General features: G+C 40.8%; 1 protein-coding gene across 40 annotated transcripts in view; it reads left to right on the top strand.

The window, feature by feature from the left end:
* Positions 1 to 27620, top strand: part of Trpm (transient receptor potential cation channel, subfamily M) — a 61351-nt gene extending 33731 nt beyond the window's left edge. For 8 of the 40 annotated variants that reach the window (XM_086827078.1, XM_086827075.1, XM_086827076.1 and 5 more), the window contains 29 exons: positions 1163 to 1325; positions 1420 to 1560; positions 1680 to 1752; positions 2838 to 2997; positions 3254 to 3390; positions 7888 to 8044; positions 8610 to 8757; positions 9595 to 9781; positions 9849 to 10005; positions 10087 to 10188; positions 12518 to 12710; positions 12790 to 12979; positions 13039 to 13250; positions 13314 to 13466; positions 15153 to 15209; positions 16432 to 16581; positions 17028 to 17185; positions 17417 to 17607; positions 17726 to 17871; positions 20933 to 21032; positions 21104 to 21225; positions 21864 to 21987; positions 22368 to 22600; positions 23198 to 23500; positions 23860 to 24241; positions 24354 to 24569; positions 24802 to 24939; positions 25154 to 25311; positions 25513 to 27620. In XM_086827078.1, the coding sequence (XP_086683204.1) occupies positions 1163 to 1325; positions 1420 to 1560; positions 1680 to 1752; positions 2838 to 2997; positions 3254 to 3390; positions 7888 to 8044; positions 8610 to 8757; positions 9595 to 9781; positions 9849 to 10005; positions 10087 to 10188; positions 12518 to 12710; positions 12790 to 12979; positions 13039 to 13250; positions 13314 to 13466; positions 15153 to 15209; positions 16432 to 16581; positions 17028 to 17185; positions 17417 to 17607; positions 17726 to 17871; positions 20933 to 21032; positions 21104 to 21225; positions 21864 to 21987; positions 22368 to 22600; positions 23198 to 23500; positions 23860 to 24241; positions 24354 to 24569; positions 24802 to 24939; positions 25154 to 25311; positions 25513 to 26586 (5725 nt within the window). In that variant the 3' untranslated portion in view covers positions 26587 to 27620. Of the gene's footprint in view, positions 1 to 1162; positions 1326 to 1419; positions 1561 to 1679; positions 1753 to 2837; positions 2998 to 3253; positions 3391 to 7378; positions 7406 to 7887; positions 8045 to 8609; positions 8758 to 9594; positions 9782 to 9848; positions 10006 to 10086; positions 10189 to 12517; positions 12711 to 12789; positions 12980 to 13038; positions 13251 to 13313; positions 13467 to 13695; positions 13771 to 14389; positions 14459 to 15152; positions 15210 to 15750; positions 15790 to 16431; positions 16582 to 17027; positions 17186 to 17416; positions 17608 to 17725; positions 17872 to 18480; positions 20070 to 20932; positions 21033 to 21103; positions 21226 to 21863; positions 21988 to 22367; positions 22601 to 23197; positions 23534 to 23859; positions 24242 to 24353; positions 24570 to 24801; positions 24940 to 25153; positions 25312 to 25512 lie in introns of those variants that run through there. The other 32 variants (XM_086827067.1, XM_086827069.1, XM_086827070.1 and 29 more) reach the window with 19 other exon arrangements.
* The last annotated feature ends 81 nt before the right edge of the window (positions 27621 to 27701 follow it).

Genomic DNA, 27701 nt, shown 5'->3' with positions numbered 1-27701 from the left:
TCAGAGTTACTAACTACTCATAGTTACTGGCTGCTCATAGTTAATTACTGGTCATAGTTAATTACTGATCATAATTCTATAAATCATCCGATTATTCCTATGGCAGTTATATATGTGTATATATATATAGTCAACCGATTCGTAATTCTTCGACTTATATACTAGTAAAATTATGAAGAAGAATAACTCCATAGTTTAATTCAAATAGCTTAAATTTGTTCCAAAACAAATCTTGCGCACGTGTACATATGATTCCCAACTCGTTATAACATCCCCGGAACGAAGTGGCTCCTGCCGGCCACGTCTTAGAAATGTGTTGTGTTACAAAAGTTGCAAGTCATTGTTTATTAGTGTTCAAAGTGAGTAACTGATCATCCTTACTTAATGGATAGATACTTACTTATCATAGTTACTTACTGAACATAGATACTTACTTGTCATAGATACTTACTGTTCAGAGTTACTAACTACTCATAGTTACTGGCTGCTCATAGTTAATTACTGGTCATAGTTAATTACTGATCATAATTCTATAAATCATCCGATTGTTCCTATGGCAGCTATATATGTGTATATATATAGTCAACCGATTCGCCATTCTTCGACTTATATACTAGTAAAATAACATACAAGAATAACTCCATAGTTTCAGTTAAATAGCCTAAATTTGTTCCAAAACAAATCTCGCACATCTGTGCATAAAATTCCCAACTGGTTCTAACATCCCCGGAACGAAGTGAATTCTACCAGCCAGGTCTCAGATGTGTGTTGTGTTACAAAAGTTGCAAGTCATTGTTTATTAGTGTTCAAAGTGAGTAACTGATCATACTTACTTACTGGTCATAGATACTTACCTACTTACTACTCATAGTTAATAATTTACTGATCATCATTAATATTTCTCATAGTTTCTTACTGGTCAGATTTAATGATTGATCATTGTTAATTACTGATTATAGTTCTATAAATCTTGATGCTGTTTTAAGGAGGATTTTCATTAGTTTAAAGGTTTATATAATAATAATGCCAAACTTTGATGACAGTTATCTATTAATATACTTTGAATCGTAAAAAAGCCTAGAAAAGGCAAAAAACTTCAGTTAATCTTAAATTCTTTGAAGTAAAACTTCTCCATATAGTAATGTATCTCTCCCCTTTGCAGATGCTGTTGTGGCCAGGTCCAAATCACACATCAGACGATACCGGGCATCGAGAGTGGCTCACCCGGCGACCTTTGGCTGCCCACCAAGCACACACGCCCCCAGCCCACCGATGCCTATGGCACCATCGAGTTCCAGGGCGGAGCACATCCCACAAAGGCACAGGTACGTAGGCCTAGGCTATAACAATCCGTCCAATCCCGTTGGCCATTTGCCTTAATAACTTTCCCAAACTTTCTTTTTTTGTTGTGTGTATCAGTATGTACGCCTGTCGTTCGACACGCGGCCGGAGCTGCTGGTGCAGCTCTTCACCAAGGAATGGAATCTGGAATTGCCAAAACTTTTGATCACCGTGCAGGGCGGCAAGGCCAACTTTGATTTGCAGGCCAAATTGAAGAAGGTGAGAGCGAAAAAGGGTCCCTGGGTCGTGTGTCACACGCTAATTGAATGGACCGGACTGACAGTAACCGCATCCCCACAACTCACTTTCCACTTTCCACTTTCTATTCCGATTCACAGGAGATACGCAAAGGACTGCTGAAGGCGGCCAAGACCACGGGAGCCTGGATATTCACCGGCGGCACCAACACCGGTGAGCATTACGTTTCATTTAAGTTTCATGAAAGGACACTGTACAGTTTTATGGCCAACGATTACGGCCCAGTTCCCAGGCTGTCGTCCTCAGCTACCAGTTTGCCGGAGAGCCAACTTAAATAAGCACAAAGAAAAATGAGCAAGGAAAACAAACAACAAACAATGGGGCGGAGGCGGTGGGTTGGGACCAGGGAAAAAAACTTAAAGTGCGGATGAGCGACCCCAGTCGAAAATTAAATAAATAAAATCCCAAGCGGAAATCACGCAGCCAGTGATTGTACACACTTCAACTGGCTTGGCAGTCAACATATTGTGCTACCCAGTAGCCCCATCGGTGGGGTATGCTGGCACTGGCCTAGGGGGTAGGAGAATGTGCTTGCAAGTAAATTGGATTATCGAGCCTCGGGAAAGGGTAGAGATGAGTTCATGGGCTATAGCCCAAAAAAAGCGATACAGTTTTTTGCTCAAAAAGTTTGCAATTTAATTAGGTTGTTTATAATTGAATTAAATCTGATTTTAAACAATTTATTTAATTATTTAATTTGTGTTGAAAAAAGTTTAATTAAATGATTGGTTGAATTTCATAAAGTAATATTCAAATTTATCATCTTTAACGAGGCTTAATTGGAACTATTTAATTCGTTTTAAAGGGCCTGTAGAATTAATGTAAACGTTATTAATTTGTAATTTTTTGTACAATTATAAACTCGAACATAATAGAATAGAAAAATACCCAGTTTTTGTTCTGTTTTCTTTCCTTTTATTTGTTCTATTGTATTTGCTGGCAGCGCATTTCACAGTCGCATATAATATCCTTTTCATTTTATTACATTTTTCATTCGACTGCTCGTAGAGAAGGTCCTTTTTTTGTGTCGTCTGGGTTTTGTGCTCGAGTTGTTATTAAATTTTAGACACGCCCCCAATGCCCGTAACTATGATATAAAACGCTGGAACAGGGCGATGAGACTATATAGCAAATCCTCGGAGGGGAGGAGACATGAACTTGTTTACGCACTCGTTCAATGCGGCCATTGTTGGGCCACCATCTTCCACTCTGACCCATCTCTCTGCCTTGGTTCACAGGAGTCACCAAGCAAGTGGGCGATGCCCTGCTCCTGGAGGGACAGCAGCGGACAGGACGAGTGGTCAGCATCGGCATCGCTCCCTGGGGCATCGTCGAGCGCAATCACGAGCTGTTGGGCCACAACCGCGAGGTGCCCTGCCACAGCATAAGTTCGCCCAGGTAAGTGTAAATGTGGGGGAATTTCCAGCCCGACCTGGAATAATGCATATTTAATGGGGTCCAATCAAGGCAACGGGCTTAATTGTGTCTGGGCCACGTTAAAAATGCATGAGCATTAGCTGTTGTGGCTTTTCCCACTGCAATCACCGGCACCTGTTGCAATCATCACCTTCTGCTGTTGCAACTGCTCCATTTCCCATTATATTTCTTTGCTACATTTTCTATTTTCATTTCCCTTTCCGTTTCCCTTGTCCAGATCCAAGTTGGCCGTGCTGAACAACCGGCATGCATACTTCCTGCTGGTGGACAACGGCACCCAGGCCAAGTACGGAGCGGAGCTGATCCTGCGCCGCAAGCTGGAGAAGTTTATATCCAACCTGAAGCTACATCCATGTGAGTCTGGGGGACAACATGTTCAATATGACAGCTCGACAGCACAAAAGGCCAATCAGGGCACAGATTGGAGCTCCTTGTCATCCTTGCCATTGAGAGACATTTTCTTTTCATGGCCAATGCCGTCGGCTAAGCGCCCAATGGCAAGGACATTCTGGCTGTGATGTGGCGAGCTGTCATTGTTAGGATATTAATTTGCACTCCGAAAAATGTTTGCCAAGAAGTTTAGGAGTTTTTGGATTATAAAAGGTTTATTTTAACCCAATGTACAAGTAATAAGGATAATAACTTTGGAAACCGAACTTAATATTCTTTGAATCAATGTTTATATACGAAAATTTGATCGACAAGTCCAAATTTAAAAAACTTATAACTAAGCCAAGAAGGCATTAAAGCGGTCCTATGTCAGTTTGTACAAGGTTAACAAATCTGCATAGTCAGTTTAACATTTTAAAAAATTCAATTTTTTGCCACCTTTTAAGAATTTTAACGATGTAAACCCTGTTCAAAGTTAGTAACTGATCATACTTTTTTACTGGTCATGAATAATTACTGATCATAGTTACTTACTGGTCATAGATACTTACTGTTCAGAGTTACTTACAGGTCATAGTTTTATAAATCGTCCGATTATTCCTATGTCAGCTATATACATGTATACAGTGGCTCACAGCTTATTTCGTGCAAAGTCTAACCTAAAATTCAAACTCGTATATTTAACGAACGGTAAGAGGTATTAACAAAATTTAAATGCAGTTTTGTTAAGTAGGATTTAGGCATTTATGAGGACACTTCATTATTTTAAAATACCATTACATAACGCTTAAAACTAAAATACAAAAAAAATACTGACTTTTTTTATGTCACAGCTTATTTCGTGCAAACAACTTGATCTTAAATTATAATTATAATAATAAACTTAATATTTTGTGTGGCCTCCATATTGCTTAATTACATCCTTAAAACGAGTTTCCATTGAAAAAACAAATTTTTCCGTTGGTTTCTTTGGAATCTTGGGCCATTCTTCGAAGAGGCCTGTTTTGAGCTCTTATTGGTTGGGTATCGACCTCTTGCGGATACCAGGATACAAAATTGGCTACAAATTCTTAATGACGTTAAGGTCAGGAGACTAGGCAGGTGTATCCATTAAGTGAGGGCAGTTCCATTGCATCCAGGTCTGCAGAAAATCTGATTTTTGCTTTGGGTCATTATCCTGGTAAAATTGGTAGCTCCTCTATGTTCAATTTCTTGGCGTCCTGGTCAAAATTATCCTTCAACTGTTGAAGGTACTTATGTTTGTCCATAGTTCCATCGATTAACGCCAAAATTCCAACTCCGGATACCGCCATGCATCCCCAAGCCATGATTCTATCGAAACCATGCTTGACCGTAGGTATTAGATTTTTAGTGTGCAGCTCTGTATTTAGTTCATGTCAAGAATACTGCATTCCACCCTTCCAAATTTTGGCCCAAAATGTTGATCTTGGACTTGTCTATGAAAATAACATCATTCCAGATCGATAACGGATGAGTTACATGGTCGTTGGAAAATTTAAAACTGCGCTTCTGATTCTTCGGCCTAATAAAAGGCCTTTGCGGGCTACTCTGTCATTAAAGTTGTGTTTCCGCAAGTCGCGGCGGACGAAACCTTTTCCCATTTCATGTTCAATATCTACTTCATGTTTTGGTGCCCAATTTTAGCGATTAATTAATTTATTTAATTAATTTTTTGGTTTAATTCGCCTTTTCTCCATACCTGAAACAGTTTTATTCTGAGCATTTTGGCCTTTATCTGCTAATAGATTTTCTCGGTTGAAGCAGTGGATGATATATTGGACAAGAATATTGCTCACGTTTACTATTTCAGCAAAATTAAGTTTTTTTTTTATTTGTAATGTGATTTAGGACCAATTTGCTCTGCTCCATGGGTGTACGCGTGCTCATTTTGGTATATCAAAGAAAACTTTTTTTTTCAGTGTAACCAAACGTTAAAAAGTTATAAATATATAAGTTGATATCTTCTCTAATGGATTGCAACAAGAAAAAGTTATTTAAGATTAACGAATTACAAATTTAGTGTACTTAAAGTTCTTGCACGAAATAAGCTGTGACATGAAAAAATTCGTTATTTTTAGTTTGTTTTAGATTTTAGAGTTAACTAATAGTATTTAAAAATAATAAAGTGTCTTAATAAATGCCTAACTCCTACTTAACAAAACTGCATTTAAATTTTGTTGATATCTCTTACCGTTTGTTAGCTATAAGAATTTGAATTTCAAGCTTACCTCTGCACGAAATAAGCTGTGAGCCACTGTATATATAGTCCACCGATTCTCCATTCTTCGACTTATATACTAGTAAAATTATGAAGAAGAATAACTCCATAGTTTCAGTTAAATAGCTTAAATTCGTTCCAAAACAAATCTCGCACATCTGTGCATAAAATTCCCAACTGGTTCTAACATCCCCGGAACGAAGTGTCTTCTACCAGCCAGGTCCCAGATATGTGTTGTGTTACAAAAGTTGCAAGTCATTGTTTACTAGTGCTCAAAGTGAGTAACTGATCATACTTACTTACTGGTCATAGATACTTACTTATCATAGTTACTTACTGGACATAGGTACTTACTTGTCGTAGATACTTACTGGTCATAGATACTTACTGTTCAGAGTTACTTACTACTCATAGTTACTGGCTGCTCATAGTTACTTGCTGCTCATAGTTAATTACTGGTCATAGTTAATTACTGATCATAGTTCTATAAATCGTCCGATTGTTCCTATGGCAGCTATATATGTGTATATATATAGTCAACCGATTCGCCATTCTCCGACTTATATACTAGTAAAATTATGAAGAAGAATAACTCCATAGTTTCAGTTAAATAGCTTAAATTTGTTCCAAAACAAATCTCGCACATCTGTGCATAAAATTCCCAACTGGTTCTGACATCCCCGGAACGAAGTGACTTCTACCAGCCAGGTCCCAGATATGTGTTGTGTTACAAAAGTTGCAAGTCATTGTTTACTAGTGTTCAAAGTGAGTAACTGATCATCCTTACTTACTTGTCGTAGATACTTACTGGTCATAGATACTTACTGTTCAGAGTTACTTACTACTCATAGTTACTGGCTGCTCATAGTTACTTGCTGCTCATATTTAATTACTGGTCATAGTTTATTACTGATCATAGTTTTATAAATCGTCCGATTGTTCCTATGGCAGCTATATATGTGTATATAAATATAGTGAACCGATTCGCCATTCTTCGACTTATATACTAGTACAATTATGAAGAAGAATAACTCCATAGTTTCAGTTAAATAGCTTAAATTTGTTCCGAACAAATCTCGCACTTCTGTGCATAAAATTCCCAACTGGTTATAACATCCCCGGAACGAAGTGACTTCTACCAGCCAGGTCCCAGATATGTGTTGTGTTACAAAAGTTGCAAGTCATTGTTTATTAGTGTTCAAAGTGAGTAACTGATCATACACTCTTACTAGTCATAGATACTTACTGATTAGAGTTACTTACTGATACTTGCTAGATAAAGTAAAAATAGTCTTCGATTAAAGAACAATCTAGCATACTTGGCGTATACTTAACGTGAAAACCCTTAAATTAAGTATACGCAATGTGTGCCTTAAGGAAGAATAGATTAGAAACTTATAAAGATGACTAAATTCTGTTAAAAAACAGGTTTAGCAATTAAAATATAGTTATAATTATAATTATAATGTCGAAACGGAAATTATTCATAACCAAGCATCAAATTTTTTAATATCTCATAACTAAGCAAAAAATACTTATATACTTAGAAACTGTACAATAATAAGATTCACGCAATAACAATTATAAAAACCAATTTCTCTTTTGAAAAACAGCTTTACATAAATATGAATTTATATATACCGACAAAATTAACTTAACTAAAACTAAAATAAAATTGCCTAAGACTTTTCTCAAATTTACTTATACTTCTAGCAAAGAATCACTGGCTTAAAACAAATGGTATACGGAAATAAGTTTTCTTCTTTCTACTTCTAAATCTACAAATATTTTCGTTATCTTTAAGTAATAGAAATTACAATATCTAGTTTCTTGCTTTCAACTTTCAAGTTTATTCTATATTCATTTCTCTCTAAATCTTTACTATCCACTTTTTTGAAAGTATTTTCAAACTATATTCTTCCATCTACAATTATAAAATATTATATAGACCATAATTTTATTAGAGATTTCTACAATTCAGGATACAATTGATTTTTTATAATTTCAAGAGCGAAATTATTCATTTTTGTTGAGTGTAAGGATACACAGGTGATTAGAAAAGTGTCATAATCGACCTGTTGAGTCCTTAGTGGCGGCCTGCACTCTGTGAATTTGACAAATCCCAATTGCATGTCCCCCCACCTGGATTGTTCTACTCAAATCTTTACCTTTTGTTCCATTATTTTTGTTACTCGTTTTTTTGGGGATTGCCCCTGGTGCAGTCACACATTCCAGTACACCCGTAGTCTGCCTGGTGATCGAGGGTGGAACCAACACGATACGTGCGGTGCTCGAATACGTGACGGACTCGCCGCCGGTTCCGGTGGTCGTGTGTGACGGATCCGGGCGTGCCGCCGACCTGCTTGCCTTCGTCCACAAGTGAGTATATCGCAAAGGATATTTTTTTTTTTGGGAGAAGGAGAGCCTTTTGAGACTTTCAAGATATATAGCTGATGTATTTTTAAACGTGTGTGGAAAGGGAGCTTATTTTATTTAGATTTTTCCTTTTCAATATCCTTATTAAATATGGATAAGGAAAAGTGTTTTTTTATTTTGTTTTTTAGAAATTTCCTTTTGCCATAAATAACCCCTCTTTAAAGCATGTGCCGTCGGGCAAGTTAATGAGAAACCGCAGTTTGTGTAACTTTAATTAAGAACATGTTGGCATGCCCTTTGACCCGAAGCAACCGAATTGTTGCCTGGGCCCATTGTCAGGCACGCGACATTTGGCAAATTATTTAAATTTACTCAACGAAAAAGTGAGGGGAATCACACAAACCCATTGGCACTTCTCCGGCTGGTTGTGTTTACCTTCTGTCGGACCCTTTTTGTGTGTGCCACATTTAATTTTGTTGTTTAATTAGTCAGAATAATTTTTGGGTGCCTCTCGGTCGAGTTCTGTCTTCTGTCTCTGACAAAATGTATTTATATAAATTATATGCAGATATGCGTCGGATGGCGAGGAGCAGCCGGTGCTGGAGTCCATGCGGGACTATCTCATTGGAACGATACAGAAGACCTTCGAGGTGGGCCTGGACCAGTCCGAGAAGCTGTACCAGGAGCTGTTGCAGTGCACAAGGAACAAGAATCTGGTGAGTCCTTCAAAGCCCCTGGGGTGGCATTTCCTCAAATTATTAATAGAAGTGTGAGCCACAAGTTGAATTTACATAATTAATTGCTGTGTAAGGCAAGTCGGGAGAGTGTAATTAAATTATTAGGGAATTTAATCAAAAGGGTTGAGAGGGTTGCCCTTTTCACAAGGGATATTCATTAGCTTTAAGGGAATCCAGGATGGGAGCTTTAATAACACACTCAAAATTTTATGTTTCTTTACCTCTTCTTTAAATTTATTATTAATTTATCAAACGCTCAAGCATAGTTCACAGTTAAGTCTTTAACCCGCATTTATTTATAGGTAAAAACCATCAATTAAAATCGCATAACCCTGCCGGAAGAGAGGGCTTTGCTCAATTAAGTTCCTAAGTTTCCTCCTCCAACCGGAAGATTTCAGGAGATTCAAATTAACCCGGCGCGGTGTGAGGCTAACTTTTCAATCACTTGAGACTTTTACGCGATGCGATTTAAATTTTTAATTAATGCTCGTAGGACCCGTTGAAATAATTAGGCTACAAAATTCAATTGAACGTGTAATGAATTTTAAATCACCGTCAGGCAGGCAGGCAGGCGCCAAATTCTGGCATTTCGTCAATTCCGCCGCAGTGGTTATTAAGATTTTAATTGGTTTTTGAATGAGAACAGGATCTAGGAGTAGCAGTAGTCCTTGTCCTTGCCAAAGGCTCTCGTTTTTCCGGTTTTTTCTTTCTTTTTTTTCCGGCTAGGCAAACAACATTAAGAGATACTTTGCGTACGTTCGTACTTTTTATGTATATTTATTTATATATTTTTTTGCGTACAATTTTCCCGGCCAGATTACCGTCTTTCGCATACAGGAAAAGCCCGAGGGCGAGGCACAGGAGCTGGATCAGACCATCCTGACGGCACTCTTCAAGTCACAGCATCTGAGTCCTCCGGAGCAATTGAGCCTGGCCCTGACGTGGAATCGCGTGGACATAGCGCGCAGCGAGATATTCGTCTATGGCCAGGAGTGGCCCAATGGTGAGGGGTCCTTTGCCTCGTCCCCTCCCCATTTGCATTTTGTAAAAAATTCTATTCCACTTAAAAGGGGCCCTCGACGAGGCCATGATGCAGGCCCTGGAACATGATAGAATCGATTTCGTCAAATTACTCCTGGAGAATGGCGTTTCGATGAAGAAATTTTTAACAATACCGCGCCTCGAGGAGCTCTACAATACCAAGCACGGGCCGGCCAATACGTTGGGGTGAGTTTTGTTAGCCATCGGCACATCGGGCTATGTAAATTTCAATGTCCTTGTTGCCCTCCCCCACCCCCACCCCTGCAGCTATATCCTGCGCGATGTCCGACCGCATATACCCAAGGGCTACATTTACACGCTCCACGACATCGGTCTGGTGATCAATAAACTGATGGGCGGCGCATATCGGTGAGTAATGTTGATTTTTCACTTTGCTATCTATACAGTTTGTTGCTCTAAAAGCCATCCGAAACTCAGTTGACCAAGTCCCAGGATTTGAGTTCAATCGGAAGGCTCTTAAAGCAGCTTAAGTGGCTTAGAAAATAAGTTTGATTTGGCTACTTAAATGGTATTTAAAAATCATTAAGAAAGAAATCCATTTCCTTTTTGGATCTATTAAATTTCTATAAATATATATTATTTAAATTCGAAAATTAATCTAATATAATGCAAAGGAAATAGAGCTATTAATGTGGTCACTTCCCCTTCTTTTTGCCAAAGAAAACCCACAAAGAAAAGTAATAGGTTTAAAACCGCGAAAAGAAACACCTCGCCAACCAAAAAACTTTCGGGTTTTATTTTCCGGCAAAGGGTTTTTTGAGGACTAAGGGTGACCGACCCAATGGACCCAAGTAGAGTCATCCCTTAACGTGTTGCGGATTAAACTTGATGTTTTGAAAATTTGTTCATGAAAATGTAATAAGTTTGCACATCAAGTTAACAGCAAGGGCTCCACAGGCAGCGGATGAGGCTCCGCTTTGTCATGTTGATGCTGCGAAGGGCGAAAGTCAAAGGAGCAGGCAGGATGCCAACGAAGGACCCCCCTTAATTATGCAGCATTAATATTTTGCCAGGCAGGCGAAACGCGCTGTTTGGCCTGCTTAAATTTAGTTACGGCCACCGCAATGCCGTTTAATATCGCTCATAAGTTGAGGTCAGAGGAAAAAAATGCAGAAGACCCCGGAGCAAATTTGTTTTGTGGTTTTAATATAAACACGTTAGTTACAACCAAACGCTCACTGGAATCACTCAATTTAATTAAAGTTCATGCACAAAATGTGGCCCTAACCAGGCGAAAATTGGGGAATCTTTGGTAGCTGGGTTCGCCAATGTGAAATTTAATTAAATTATTAAGCAAACTGCAAATAACATAGTGTGTGGCGTAAATCAATCGGAAACAGAATAAGGTATTACTCAAATCAGACACAAAGGACTTCATCAGGACATCTGATATTGACAGGTATGGACTTTAATTGGCGAATGATTTCTCATTTTCATTTACATCTCAGCATGTTGTAAATAATGAAATAAATCCATCAAAAGGCCAAGTTGATTGTTAAAAATATTACAATTTGTTAAATCAACTTCAAGTTCTGGCGAATGAACTTTGTTTACTTGCAACTATTTAACGAGTCTGAAACTGTTTCGTGGTTTACTCTAAAATGTTTGTAGACCAAAAAATCAATCAGCAAAAGGATAAAGTTTTTGCCAAAATAAAATCCAATTGATTTGCAATCAGTTTAGGCCAGCAATTTGATGCTGGCTCCTTAAAGGCCATTTTGATTTCAATGAAGCCATTTTTGTATCAATTCTTGAACCCTTAACTTTGTGCTCTTTTCCCTTTCTCTCGAATGAATAGAGTAAAGCAAACAAATTTGACACTCACTACGCTGGTATCCTTTGTAGTTTTCCTAGTCTCATCCTTGCGTGATTTCTGGCTTTTGTGCCTTTAATCAAAAGGACGAAACCTGCCTGAGCCTGCAAGCTATCTGACAAATGGCCATCTAAATGGAAGTCGAGGCTATCTAGGCAATGAGCCGGCGTCACAAGCGATGTGTTTATATTAAATTAGGGTTTACGGACTCCGGACTCCGATTCGGTTTCGAGTCCGGGTCCTTGGCCTTTTCTTGGTCGACTGGCTTTGGCCTTTTGACTGCTTCACAGCCTGTTTTTCTTCCATGTCTAGACTATAGACATTTAAATGTCAGGAGCAGCAGCCGTGTAACAGGCGTAACTTTGGCGTAATTAAAAGCGTTAAAGTTTTGTGATTTGATTAACATAAAATTGGAATTGGCTTGCCTGTTGCCTGTTGCCTCGGGTTCATGGGGGCAACTCAATTGATTTGCCTTTTTATTTGTCATAAATAATTTATGGACGCTTGTGTTGATGTGCTGAATTTAATTGTGCGCTCGTAAAGCCGGGACAGGTGCTGCCTGCCTCTCTCCTCGAAGAGCCTTGAGGAAACCCAAACAAAAATTACATTTACATTTAGGGAATGGAAATCTCTTGAGCCGCGAGGAGAACAAACAATGTGGGTGAAGGACTCAAAAAAAAAAAAGAAAGTGAAATGGAAACATTTCATTACTATTCAAGTCCGGCTACTGCAGCGGATGTCCATCAGAGTCGTTGGGTATTCTTTCACACAAAGCCTGATACAATGCAAAATTACTGAAGCAAATCGTCGAGAGGGGGCCAGAGCCCAAACAAAACCCACTCAAACTGGATTTCTCCTCCGCAGATCCTATTACACGCGCCGCAAATTTCGGCCCATCTACGCCAAGGTTATGAACAGCTATGCCAACGCCTGCCGCAAGTCCTCCACCTACCAGTATCAGCGCTATGCCGGAGCCAATTCCCTTAGCCTGGTCACCGGCCTGCTGCCCTTCACCTCCGAAATGGCCCTCTTCGAGTTCCCCTTCAATGAGCTGCTGGTAAGTGATTTTTCGGCTCCAGCTGCAGCTAGATATTTCGATTCCGATAAGGATTCCCCACCCTCATTTGCATCCCCAGATCTGGGCGGTGCTGACCAAGCGCCAGCAGATGGCCTTGCTGATGTGGACGCATGGGGAGGAGGCGCTGGCCAAGTCCCTGGTATCCTGCAAGTTGTACAAGGCCATGGCCCACGAGGCGGCCGAGGATGACCTGGACACGGAGATCTATGAGGAGTTGCGCTCCTATGCCAAGGAGTTTGAGAGCAAGGGTAAGGAAAGCCTTGATTAATATAATTTTAAATTGATTATAATTCATTTAAATCTTTAGGTAACAAATTGCTGGACTTTAGCTATAGACAGGATGCGGAGAAGGCCCAGCGCCTGCTCACCTGCGAGCTGCACTCCTGGTCCAACCAGAGCTGCCTGTCCCTGGCTGTGGCGGCCAATCATCGCGCCCTGCTGGCCCATCCCTGCAGTCAGGTGATCCTGGCGGATCTGTGGATGGGAGGACTGCGTACCCGCAAGAACACCAACTTCAAGGTGGGTTAGAAATCAACCAGAGATAATACTTCTTTATATATCTTTAATATTGTTTCATTGTAGGTCATTTTGGGCTTGGCGATGCCCCTGTACATCCGGCAGCTGGACTTTAAAACCAAGGAGGAACTCCAGCAAATGCCTCAGACTGAGGAGGAGCATCTGGAGAATCAGAATCTGGACAACGATGACTCAGATCGTTCGCAGCCGGATGCCGAGGTATCTATGTAGCTCACTCGCTTCAATGTCAATGCTCTTTTTGTTCATTTCCTACTAACAAATCTTTAAACGTTTAATTTGGTTTCGTTGTCTCTGTATGTGCCAGTCCTTAACCTAAGTGTTTTGGTTTAAGTTTACCATTTAATTTTTCAACTAATATCTGCTATATATGAATATATTCATCAATCCTAACCAAACGCTGTCGAAATCCAACTTTGTCTGTTTATAGAGCGCCCTTTTAAAGGCCAAAAGATCCATTTCCTTGAGATATAGGATGGGCGCGGGTGCTAATAATCGCGACAAGGTAGTAACAACCAAACAGATCAACATCCCGACTTTCTGTTTTCTTTGCTGTTGCCAGTCGTCTATATCTATAACTAAATATATGTGTATCTGCATACAAAACCACACACGTATATGTTCTCTGCTCTGTCTCTATATCTCTCTGTCTATCTGTCTGGTTTGCCAGATCTTATGACCTTATGCTATATATGTGTACTTATATTTGTTCTATGTTCTATCTCTATGCTAACGACAATCGAACCAAGTCTCGTCACACTTTTAATTTGTTCTTAAATACTTGTATTTGTGCTTTGGTCTGTATGGTTATTGTTTTTGCTAGTCTTCATGGGGCTTATATTATATGAAATTATAACTGAAATATGTAAAAGGGGACTGTGAAGGTAAACTTAAACTTTGTAGACCTTTTTCTGCTCCATTTATTTCGTTTTAAAGTACATAAATTTACTATCATGCGGGCTCTCCCCTAAGGGCTTTCTTTTCCAAAGGGTTTTTCGTGTTTATTGATTTTTTTTGGGTCAATTATATATATTATTTTTAGCAGAAAACCTTTGGTCAACTTTCTCAACTCATTTAAACTCGCCCAAAAACTAACTCTTATTTGAATATGTATTTCCCTTAAGTGCAAGCTAATGCCAGCTGAACAGCTGAACAGTTCGCCATCCTTTAAGAGTGTCTCGAACTCAACAGATGTAAGTGAGCCAACCGACCACTCGTTAAATTTGATTAGCTTTTTGCCTCCAGTGCCCTTCCATTAAATTTTAAAGCATCCTTCCCCTGCTCATCATCCGCTTGCCTCGAATTAAGTGCGAATTTCCATTAGCTGTGCGAGCTGATTCAAAGTTCAATTAAGTAATAATCTCGGCACCACAAGCAATCCCATCCCGAGCCCGAGGAGGAACCACATCGAATGCCACAATGTCTGGCAAGGAGAAGCTCTGCACTTGTGCAAATATTGTTATTCAGTTTCACGAGCAAACCCCACATCCTTGATGGAAGGGTGGGGCTGAAATCCCTTAATCGTCGAATCAAATTAAAGTCTATTAAGGGCAAAACGAGAGAGTTTCCACCTTCACCGTAGTTTGCTTCACATAAACACATACTTAGCATATAGCCCTAAGACATTCTTGTACATATCTGTGGAATGTGAACCAAAGTTATTGGCATTTATATCTTTTCAAATCTCTTTCACTTCAAAACACACACACTTTCATCGTTTGGAAATCTGTACCTAAACACACACACCCCACATTTTCTACATTTTAAACTTCAACTCAATTCAAGTATTTTGTCCAAAGATCACCGCCAAATAGATTAGAAAGTAAACTAAAGCGTGATTAATTTCCTATCTGATAAATGCGAACAAATGTGCGTGAATTGTTGCAGGCTCTGTTGGCGGATACTTACTCAGTGCGCGATACAAAAGTACACGAAAATGGCAAAGTGAGTAATTCCACAAGAAACAAAATCTAAAAAAACATATCAACAAACTGGAAACAAAACACCTATCGCCTCTCATACTATTATTATTTCTTTGTTTAATTCATCAAGACCCTTGACTCAGAATGCGATAAGACTGCAATTTGAAAACTCCAAAATTATATATTCTTAGCATTCTGTAAAATCCAACTGACAGCACAGAACAGAATCAACGAAATGCCGTTGTTATACCCAGTATTATTATTATTTCTACTTTGGTTATTGTAGTATTGTAATATAGGAAAAATACACTACATACATGAGATTAAAAGACAAAAAATAAACAGGATGCAAAACGCACTCAAAGGTTGCTCTTTCTGAAAGAGAAACTCAGAAATGTGCGTTATCCTTCTTATTTATTGTATAGTCTTCGTAACAATCCACAGCACACTCCAAATCCTCGAATATATAGCATTTAAATAACGATAGAAACCCCTTTTATCCCCTCGACACACTCACACACCGTTCTAATGTCCCCAAGTACTTGTATCGTATCAATTTACAGGTTAATCTCACTGCTGGAGCGGATGAACAGCCCTCCAAAGTTAGTTGAATCCTGCATTTAATTTTGTTTTTTACTCTATCCCTCAAGATTTTTTTAAAAATTCAAATATCAATTTTCATTTCAATGGCATTTCTGTAGCTGGCTTTTTAGAAGTAATGATTATATTCCCTCTTGGAATGTGCATTTTTCGTAGCTTATTTTATAGCTTAGCGAAATGTTTCAATTTCATTCAGTGCACCTTTTCCCATCGATTTTTGACTCAGTAGAAACTATTATAGATCAGCACACCCCAAGGCGAGGACATTTTGTTTTGCATAATCAAATAATTCAATTAATTAACTTGTTCTGCATGCTGTATATGTGTGTGTTTGTCCTGAAAAACTTACCACACCTGGATTTAAATAGTAACAAATTGAGCCTTGAACACCAGCAAAATTAGTTTGAAAGCAAGCCAAGCCAAATCACATTTGACATGCCGCTTCAACGGGGCGTATACGCAATTTCCCACCCAATGTACAGTACAATATATCCTTGAATCCTCCACGTGGCTCTCTCTTTGAATGTTCACTGCACATTGATGATTTAATTAAGGCCAAAAAGTATCGAACGCTTCTTCTCCCCCTTGGCTCCAAGCAGAGTTCCCACTAACTCTATGTCCTGTGTGTGTATAACTCTCCTCAGGTCTCCCTCACCGACTCGGATCCTGCCCAGTTCCGGGAGTTCTTCAATCTCTCCGAGTACAACGAGGTGAAGCAGCATCAGCCCCTGCGCCTGAAGAAGAAGTTCTACGAGTTTTATACGGCACCCATTACCAAATTCTGGGCCGATTCGGTAAGTGGCGGAAATTACTATCCAGTTAACAGTGAGGGAGGGTGAGGTAGTGTGCTTAATATCCTGCCAGGGCACAGAGAGAAACATTAGAGGGGTTAAGCAGATAGTAATTATCATAATCTTTAATTCGGAAAAACATTTCCTAAACTTTTACTAAGTTGCGTTCCTTAAAAACCCAAGAAGCTAATGTTAAACTAATCTAAATGATTGAATTCTATTAAGCATATCATAATCTTTATTTCGGGAAAACATTTCCTAAACTTTTAATAAGTTGCGTTCATTATAAACCTAAGAAAATAATATTAAACTTATCCAAATGATTGATTGTAATTTCTCCCAGTGCCCAGTGACTGCTTGTCATAGATTGTGCAAGGTTTTTAATTATTTTTGCGGTATTTGCTCTTAACCCAAAACCCGCATCTCCTTCATCTTCTCACTCCCTGCAGATTGCCTATATGTTCTTCCTGATAATGTTCTCCTTCACTGTGCTGGTGAAGATGGAGACGATGCCGCGGTGGCAGGAATGGTACTCGATAGCGTACATCACCACGTTGGGCTTTGAGAAGGTGCGCGAAATCATATCCTCCGAACCGGTGGCCATTACGTAAGTAGACCCACCATCCATCGCTTTATCCGTTGGTGTTTAATTGCATCTGGCGATGAGTGCAAATGAAGCTGATGGGGATGAGGGATCTCACAGATGTGCGCATTTCGATTACTTTCTTTTCGTTTTCCCCCCCCCTTCAATATGTGTGCCTCACGCTTGAATTAACGCACCTTCGATGGGTCCTTTCTTTCCATCTCCTGCTCCCTGCCTCCATTAAAATGCGGACAGGCATAAATTCTCGGTGTGGGCGTGGAATATGTGGAATCCCTGCGATGGCGCCGCCATAATACTCTTTCTCATTGGACTGGCATTTCGGTTTCGAGGTAGCACCATGGACATTGGCAGGGTTATCTACTGTGTAGATAGCATCTACTGGTATCTGCGTATCCTGAATATCCTGGGAGTCAACAAGTATCTGGGTGAGTGTTCTGTTCCCTCTGAATTAAATAAGATCTCTCTGATTTATTTAAGGCTAAAGGTCCTCTGAAATCCTTTCACTTTTCTGCAGTGTACGTAATTCTGTTTAATCCGTTGCAGGTCCTCTGGTCACCATGATGGGAAAAATGGTCAAGAACATGATTTACTTTGTGGTCCTGCTGGCCGTCGTCCTCATGAGCTTCGGGGTCAGCCGGCAGGCCATTCTGTATCCCGACAAGCAGCCCACCTGGGGCCTGATCAAGGAGGTAAGCCACCGCCACAATGCAATCCTTTCCCTCTTGTCAGACTTCCTGTAAATAAACAGAAACTAATCTGAGTGTATGTGTGTGCGAATGTCAGTCTCATTAACATACTCACACACCACCCACCAGAGCGAGTGTGGATATATTTCTATTGCAGCTTATAAATATAAAAATATAATAATAATTACGATGCGGAGTACATACATTTACTTAATAATAATAAATAGCAAGCAAAGCTAGTTTTTGGCCTGCGTTCCTCAGTAGTGATGCAAATGCAAAAAGAACATTTTTACGTACGAGTAGAAGTCCCCATTTTTCAATTCTTACATTAAGTAGTTGACTAATTAGTATTTACAATTAACAAAACAAGAAAGAACCAAAGAAACCAATCAAAAATGATGCTTAAATTGACTCTGTCTCGTATTTGTACTCTTCTTTCTTTCTTTCTGTCATACTTACATCTCAAACATCTTCGAAATCTTTCACTTTTTCACCCCTCACTGTCACACCTTTCACCTGCCACCTGCCACCGCCACCCTTGCATATGAAAAACGCTTTTTTAAATGTTTTCCAAAACGAAAAAAAAAAAAACAAATACCTGCTAAATGCCAGGTTATTGCCGGCTCAATAGTTGCCCCCGGATTTCTGGGCGCTCTGGGCCACAATACTCGTTCGCATAATGCCCGTTCCGGCTACCATCGTGGCTATCATGCCATGAACGCGGCTCCGGCGACCACCACCACAGCGGCCAGCACTACTACCACTAGCAGTACCACTACCAGTACCAGTACCATGGCCAGTACCACATCCAGCTCCAGTTCGACGGCTCCAGGAACACCCACGGCAGCCACATACAATGAGCATTTGAATCTGAGCAGCGGGAATTTAACAAACGTAACGCAACATGTGATCGATCGACTTACTTTGGTTTGCTATCTATTTAGAGAGCCGACTGTAGAATGCTCTAGCTGCGTCTAGCCAAAAATAATCTAAACAAAAAAAAACAAAACCAAAAGAAAAATCTAAAAAATTTAAAAGATATATAGTTATTCTACCCAAAGACGTTGAAATAACAAGATCCATAATGCCCATACTTTTCAATTGAAATATGTAAGTGACAAGCTAGCAGAGAGAGTAATTACATATTCTAAGTCTATTCTAAAACAAGAAAGAAAACCCTTTAAGTTTGCAATTAAATTATAGAATCTTATCAGAAATTAATCATAAAACGAATATTTTAGCTTTCTTCGAATCGGTATTTTTCGAGATTTTTATATGGCAATTTTTTGAACAAAAGAAAGTTTAAAAAACACATAACTAAGCCAAAAATCATAGCTAGATCGATTCAGCTGTTAATGCTGATCAAGAATATATATGATTTATAGGGTCGGAAATGACTGCTTCACATTATTACAAGCTGCTTTCTGGAATAATAATACTCTGCAAAAGTATAAATGTAGATTTTTAATATGCTGATTAATCAATAAAGATCTGTATGCTAACAGATCTAGAATGATTGAGAATTCGTATGGCATTATTTATCTTGTTATTATAGGGTCTTTGCTCTACCTGTGTGCTGCATATTCGTGTGGTCTATAGTCGTTGTTGTTGTGTCTTGATGGAGATCGGTGTGCCAAATATTCAGTTTTATACTTCTCCCCCTCCCCCTTATAATATCTTCAATCTTCTGACTATATCCTTGAATTTTATTCTATAAATATACATATATATATATTTAACTCTCCCCCTCTACTGTCTCTTGCCCCGCATTCCGCTTGCGTCAGTTTTCCTTTTTGTTTTCCCTCTTCCCGCTCTTGCAATGAAAACTCAAGTGTCCGTAGTTGGAATCCATTACTTAGGATGGATTATATCCCAGTAAAGTCCAGTTGAATTTGCAAGGGTAAGCTTCAGCTTCGGCTCGCCGAAACTTAACTTTCTCCTTCTGCTCCTTGAAACTATTTTCCATCGTTCATAGTTTTCACTGCATGCTGTGTATTTAGTCCAGCTCCTTAGGTAAATGTGTGTACTCTGTTTTCGCTTATCAATATTTGTATCCATCTAGTCCCCCCTCACCCTTCGCTATTTATTTAATCCTAATAGTTTTGCCGCATTTTCCAGTTCAGTTTTGGCATGCAAATAAATTTAAGCTGCCTGCAGCTGTTTGAAAAACAATTTAATCCGTAATATTTAGCCCAAGATAAGTCTGCATTTTAACATATTCTTTAAATTGTTTACATTTAATGGCTTAACATATAAATAGCGATAGCTGCAAGGCAAACGTATTTAGTGATGTTAATCAGAGAGCCCTGTGTCTCTGATATTGTTTGTGATCCAACTGTGATATGCAAATGAGACTGGAGGAGACTCCTTTGGGTCTTGAAATGTGTGTAAATAAATAGCGCATGCTGGTTTCAATATCTAAGGGAAATGTGGTGCTTAATTAGAAATCAAACTATATTGCATCCAAATACACTGAGCAGAAAAGATTTCTTTAAGAATGAAATCTCTAAGTAAGCAATTAAGGTGACACAAACTTCCCTAAAGCAAATAAACGTCTTGTAGAATATAAAATAATATAACAAATGTTGCAAAAATATTACAAATTATTGAAACTGTATTTCCTAACTATTTGAAATTTAAACTTAAATAATATTTTAAGTTTTCCAAATATTTAAAGTCTCTGTTCTCCTACTTTTTCTTGTTTCTCTATGGATAAATTCAATTTTAATATATTTAAAAGAAAGACTTTTCATTCTTAATCTGCTTTTCTCTCAGTATACTTACACTTACCATACTAACAAAAAAAACTAAAACCAACACCTATACCACCCACACGACACCTGCCGGGTGAAGGCTAAAAATAACCAAACTGTGTTTCAATGTGTAAAAACTTGCATTAATGTTGGGCGACGGTCGCAAATTGAATTACGCCCGGCCATTTCTTGTTCCGATGGCGATGCCTGCCTGCCCCCTCGAAACCCAAACCCCGCTCCCATCCTCGTCCCCGGTCCAGCAGCAGCAGATGAACCCACTTTAATGGTGATTTTAATTTATCGTTGTCCAGGTCACCTTCCAGCCCTACTTCATGCTGTACGGAGAGGTGTTCGCCGGCGATATTGACCCACCCTGCGGCGAGGATCCCAGCCAGCCGGGCTGCGTCACTGGTGAGCTTTTGGTCTTGTTGAAAAATAAGTAAAAACAAAAAATTGACGTTGCCAAACTAATTGGATTACAGGCCATTGGGTAACGCCGATAACGATGTCCATGTATCTGTTGATTGCCAATATTCTGCTGATAAATCTACTCATCGCCGTGTTCAATAATATCTTCAACGAGGTCAATTCGGTGTCCCATCAGGTGAGTTCGATCAACTGGGGGGTATTCCTAATCAAAATAATGTTAAAGTGAGCTGGACTTTGTTCCTAAAAACTATTAAGAATTTATCAAATTTATTGAGTCAAGTTTAGTTGGAATTATTCTGTTTTTTAAGAACATTTATTACAGGTATTACCATTTTAGTTAGAAGTTTGAAATGACACGAAGGAGTCTTTTCCGACCCTATAAACCATATATATTCTTGATCAGCATTAAAAGCTGAATTGATCTAGCCATGTCCGATCAAAATCTATTTTTTTCACAATTTTCGAAAATATCAAATTTTTATAAGGGGTTACATCATTAAAATTGTCAAAAATTGGCAAAAAATTTAATTTTTTAAAATGTTAAACTGAGTATGCAGGTTTATTATCCCAATAAAAACTAACACAGGACGGCTTTCCGAATTGAATTTAATGCATTTTTGGCTTAGTTATGAATTTTTTAAACTTTGATTAGTCGAACAAATTTTCATATAAAAATATAAAATTAAAAATCTAGCAAACTTCCCAAAGTTATTTCTTGTTTTCATTCGATTTCTTCCTGAAATATTCCTTGCTCCCAAAAAAGTATGCTATACTTTCTTTGACTAATCTCAAACGAATTTGCATCCCTTTTAGGTATGGATGTTCCAGCGTTTTACCGTTGTTATGGAGTACCAGCAGAAGCCCGTCCTGCCGCCGCCATTCATCGCGCTGTGCCACTTCTACTCGCTGCTCAAGTACTGTGTGAGAAAGGCGAAAGGTGAGCCCGGGATGAGCAAGTTTAGCTTTGTTCCCTGTGAGTTTATCGCAACCGAGCGCCTCGTGCGAGATGTGCAGCAATAATGTACAAATATCTAACTTTTCTCCCCGCGTGCCTGCCTCACCCAACAACGACTATCGGCTGTGTATCTCTGTGTGTGTGTGTCTCTCTCTCTGTAACTGTAACTGTAACTAACTGTAATTGTAACTAACTGCATTACGTATACGCCACCTGGGTGTGAAATGATGATGATTTACCAATAACAACACCTTCGCCTGCCTTGCGCCGTTGTTGTTGTTCTTGTTATGTTATCATCCTTGGTATCCCAATTCTCCTGATAACGTATAACACATGTCCTACCCTTGATCGACATTCTGCAGGATTGGAGGTGCAGCGGGACAATGGTCTCAAGCTGTTCCTCGAAAAGGACGACCTGGAGCGACTGTACGACTTTGAGGAGGAGTGCGTCGAGGGCTTCTTCCACGAACAGGAAATCATTCTCAATCAGTCGACGGACGAAAGGGTAAAGAACACCACCGAGCGGGTGGAGACAATGTCGCAGAAAATCGAGGACATCAATCAGAAGGAGAATATACAAACGGCCACCGTTCAGGTGAGTAGGTTCTTTTTCCCCCAGCATTTTCCTCTTTTGACATTCCCGATTCCATGTTTGCGTTTTTATGCAAATTTCCCCCAGTCCAAGAGTGTCTCTGTGTGTGTGATTCGTGTTTACCAAACTGACATGGGTTCTGACAGCACGTCTTCGCATTTGAATTGAAAATTTAACACGTCCGAATGGCCATAGATAGCAATGCAGCCGGTGCAGCTCTTTCTTTGTACAACTTTTATGTTATCAACTTGTGTTTTTTTTTTTTCCAGAGAACACGGAACAAAAAATTTTGGGGTTTTCAAATATATATGTTATCATATCATATGTTATACATATTCCATAGTTTGTAATAGGACGGTTTCAAAGATATATCTTAAGATATTTTATTAATTATAGTGAGGGATATTAGAAAACATACAAAAACTCAAGATAAACTAACTACTTGCATATTCCTTCATTAGTTGTAATTGATTTAATTTCTATATCCCTTGAAAAATCCTATTTAAACTCTAAACACGTATTTCCTTCCCTAACTTACCCTTTAGTAAATCAAATTGTAAACAAAACCTCAAACCAATTTTCTTTGCCGCCCTTTGACAGAACATTGAGTTCCGGCTGCGCAAGATGGAGGAATCCTCGGAGCAGATACTCTCCCACCTGGCCGTCATACATCGCTTCATGTCCACACACATTGCTGGCACAGATGACCTGCGGGGCTCCACGATAAACATTCCGTCGGAGATGCACCGCATGCGTACCATCTCGATATCTGATACGGAGGGCGGTGGCAATGGCAGTGGTGGCGGAGGAGGAGGAGGAGGAGGAGCAGGAAGTGGTAGTGGCGGTGGTGGAGCTGTTGTGCCACTGGCCCTGGGCGCCGGACTGAATTTAAATTCGCTGCAGGTGCGTTTGAAATACATATCACTGCAGCACCAAGTGCACAGTGAGAGAAAATATTTGGAACTTGATGTGCTTAGACCCAAATCCGAATCTTGACAAATGACAAATATAGTTAGCCGAGATTAGAAACCAATTAGGTTCCTTTTTATTTTGTTGTTTAAAGGTTTTACTTTGTTATTATTTATTATTTTTGAACTAGTAAATTGAGACTTTAGATGAAATTGGTGATTGACAACCTTAGTGATATTTTTAAATGTTTCAAATGTTAATTGAAAGTGGATCTATAATAAATTAATTCAATGACAACACTTGTTTTTTTGTGCACACACACACACTTAAATATTGATGGCCACTTTGTCCAGGTGACCACACGCCGTCGATTCAATCGCTCGCTGACCGAGGTCCGGCCGGATGCGTACATCTTCGATGAGGGCACCCACTTCGAGGTGGTGCCACTGCCGGAGGAACCCGACGAAGTGGTCAAATCCCGTGAGGCTCTCAACGAGCAGGTGGTGCGCAAGGCGTCGATGCAATCGGAGGCGGACTCGGACATCTATCTGCCGCTCTCGCAGAGGCCTTCCACCTGCGAGACTGTCAAGCGGACGCCGTATGTCACCGTGCGCCAGGACACCGGGGCCAGCACTGAGAGCAAGGACACGCTCACGCCGATGGGCAATGACGATGATCAGACGCTCGTCGGCGGCGATAACTCGGATGATGCGGCGCCGGATATCAACTTTGAGGGTAATTTTCTACCAGCTTCTTCTGTTGTGTTGTGCTCTGTCCTCTATGTCCTCTGTGTTTTGTAAACCTAAAGTTCGAACCCTCATAAAAGCATCTTGTAATTACTATACAGCTGCCCGGCATCGGGCCTTGAGACAGCGGACTGTGTCCTTGTGTCGCCGCAACTCTGAGACTTACTCCCTCACCGGAGCGGACATCAATCGGTCGCACATCAGCCTCAATCAGCTGGCCTCGCTCTCCCGCCGCCAGATGAGCCTGACGCAGTCGGAGCCGGACAGCGACAAGGATGTGCCAGCAGGCGCCGCGGGCTCCTCCTCCGCTCATCCGGGTGAGTAGCCAATGATCCTTAGCCTCCGATATTTGCGCTCTAAATTCAGGCTACTAAACCCGTGACGCCATCCCACCTAACACCAGAAACTACTATCCATACCCAAAGAACCAGTCCAGCAAACCGATTTGGCCAAAAAGCACTACCATTAACCATTAACCATTAACCACTGACCATAACCGAGTGTCCACATCTCTCTCTCTCTCTTCTCTGAAACCTAACCGAACTCTAGGTAAATCAGTATTGCATGCGAAACCCTCCAGAAATATCTTGCTGAAACTGCACAGCGAGTACACCTCGATCACGGACGAGTTGGAGAGCGTCTGCCACATGATAGCATCGCCCACGGTCTCCCTGCAGAGCAACAAAGGTAAGCCCCAAGGAGGACAAGGAGCACGAATGCGAACGAATCCGAAACCCCAACCGTGAGCCAAGTGTATATAAAACTAACCGGGTGAACCCGTATCATTGCCTTGCTTCTGCCGCTGCCGTTGTCGCCTCCTCTTTCCACCCCCCCTAAGCAGCATCCCTGCCATGTCCCGAAACCCTACTCATCATTTACCATTTCCAACTGACCCCGACAGCTTCACTGGACCGGCCCAAGACGGAGATGTCGCGGGCGGAGGCCGCCGCCCTGCTGGAGAAGAAGCATCTGAAGGAGTGCGAGGAGAATGATTACAAGATACTGGAGGGCCTTATTGAGGCACGCGGCTCCATTGATGCCAGCGCCCAGGCCTTTGAGGTGAGCAGTCGTGGCATCCCTTTTCTGCTTTGTCAGCAAAAAGTTATCTTTGGACAATTTTCGGGTAAAATGTGTCAATTAAGGGATTAGCAGGATTGACCTTTTCGTGATCTAAAAATAACTCTGCTGTTGACAGGCAGCTAAAGGGGATCGGTATTCCCCTCAACAAATACTTTTACTTACATTTATTCCCCTCCACAGATCGGCGTTTCCATAGACTACAGCCATCGCTATCCGCTGCGACGCGAGACTGCCGTTGAGCTGTCACCATCGAAGCCCTCGGTCGAGGGCGACCTGATGGGCGGGGCCACCGGAGGTGGTGCCAGCGGCGGCGGTGGTGATAGTAGCGACACCAGCGGAGCTGGTAGCTGCGGTGCCATGGTCGTCGTCTCGAGTGGCTTCCAGCTGAAGAACGAGCGCCCCTGGCAGCGTAACTCTTCGATGGAGCAGCAAACCTATCCCTCACCCCTGGTGCCCACGCGGGCCACTAGTGATTTCCTCAATCCCCCGTACGAGGGCACCGGCCGGCTCTTCAAGAAGTCCAGCGAGAGTCTGCAAAAGAATTCCAGCACGGAGACGGACTACTCGGCTCATCCGTATCGCTTTATCAAGCAGAGCTCCAATGAGACAAACACCTCGCTGACGGGCTCCTACAACGTGGACACGCCGTCGCTGACGGCCGAGCCCTCGCTGGATGCCGGCGACTCGCACTCGGCGACGGGGATTAGCATTAGCGTTGGTGCCGCTGGCGGCGCTGCCACGGCGCGTTACCAGCCCATCCGCACGGCCTCTGTGGGTGCCGCCGACGGCAGGCGGTTGCGGGACGAGAGCTCCAGCTCCCTGGATCTCAGCTCGGGTGGAACAACTGGGCCAGTGACGATGCAGGCAGCGCCGGCACCGCCATCGCGTCCGATGCTGCTGAAGAAACAGTTTAGCGTGGACCAGGGCAAGCCGTCTCAGCCGGCGGAGACCGGTGCCACGAGTACGGCTACAGCTCCGGCTCTGACGCCGGATGCTGCTCAGGTTGGGGCCAAACTGATTTCCACGCTCAAGCCGCAGCCCTTTGCGAGCAAGCTGGGCATGAATGTGCTCAAGGAGAGCAGCTCCAGCACGGAGGAGTCGGGCTGTTCGTCTGCCAAGAGCAGCAACCCGGCCCTGTCCATACCCCAGATCAGTACGCATCTGGTGCAGGACGAGATCGCGAAGCTGTCGTCGAACATCAAGAGCAGCACCGAGTCGGAGAAGGATCCGCCGTTCAACGAGACAATGTGTTAGCAAAAAAGCAGGAGGCTGCTCAATGGGTTAACTAGTCATAGGATGAGCTGGGTGATACGAGCCTAGAGAGCTAGGAAATCAGATATCAGATATATACATAGTGGGGGGGATCGCATGTTACTTACTACGCGTTAATGATTTTTGACAATACATAGTTCACAAATTCTCTGTATTTTTATACAAGTATTTATTTAGAAAGCAAAGTCATTGTTGTTGTTATACACTCTACAGAAAGGGAAGGTAGTCGGGCATGGAATATGTGTTTTGTTTATGTGTTTTTTTTTTCTATTCTCTGTCAAGCACAGGACCTCTCCTTCTTCGGGGAACAACCACCAAAGAACTACATATGGTAACGCCTAAGTTATATATAGACATATTTCGCCTACTCTGCCAATCGGTACAAGGTACTTTGTACTCGGTTCTCGGTTCTCGGTAGTCAGTACTTAGTACTCGAAACTTTTACAAACAAAACCCACTCCTAGAATGTAGTCAGACTCTTACACATATTGCAATGTTGCTGCAATCCTGCAACTTTCACCCAAAACATATCTCTGGAAGCAACCACTCTACTTTATCCAAGCCGAGAGATCATGAGCACGTACCACCTCAACGCAATTGGAAACTTATCACAGCAACTCTGTGTCGTCTCGTCTCAACTTAGATAGTCCGTTTTACTTGCTTGTACTAAATACTAAATACTATATATGGGGGGGAAATCCCGAAATTCGTGTATTCTGTGTACCAGAAGCTGCCCTTTTGTCGGCGGCGTTAGTTAACTATTATTGTACATAAATAGAATAAATGTTATATATGCATATATTATGGAAAAAAGATTGCTAAGATTGCTAAAATTGTTCATGTTTGGCCAGTGTGTGCTAATACCATTAATTAGTTTTAACAACTATTTGCAAGGATTAAGATTAATAATGCATTTTAATAAACAACAAAGATTTATAATTGTACTTATTTAATTTAAAAACTGTATGTTATTTTTATTAAAAATAAATTATTAACCTTTAAGTATTTAAAACGAAGCTGATGGGTTTTGATTAAGTAATTTTATAACTTTTTAAAGATGACATTTGCTGCCCATCCCTTGTAAGACTTTGAGATAT

This window comes from Drosophila serrata, unplaced genomic scaffold (assembly GCF_035046125.1).
Source record: "Drosophila serrata isolate PLE 108 unplaced genomic scaffold, ASM3504612v1 contig_165, whole genome shotgun sequence".
In the NCBI taxonomy this organism is placed as follows: domain Eukaryota; kingdom Metazoa; phylum Arthropoda; class Insecta; order Diptera; family Drosophilidae; genus Drosophila; species Drosophila serrata.
This window is presented reverse-complemented; position numbering and strand designations above follow the sequence as displayed.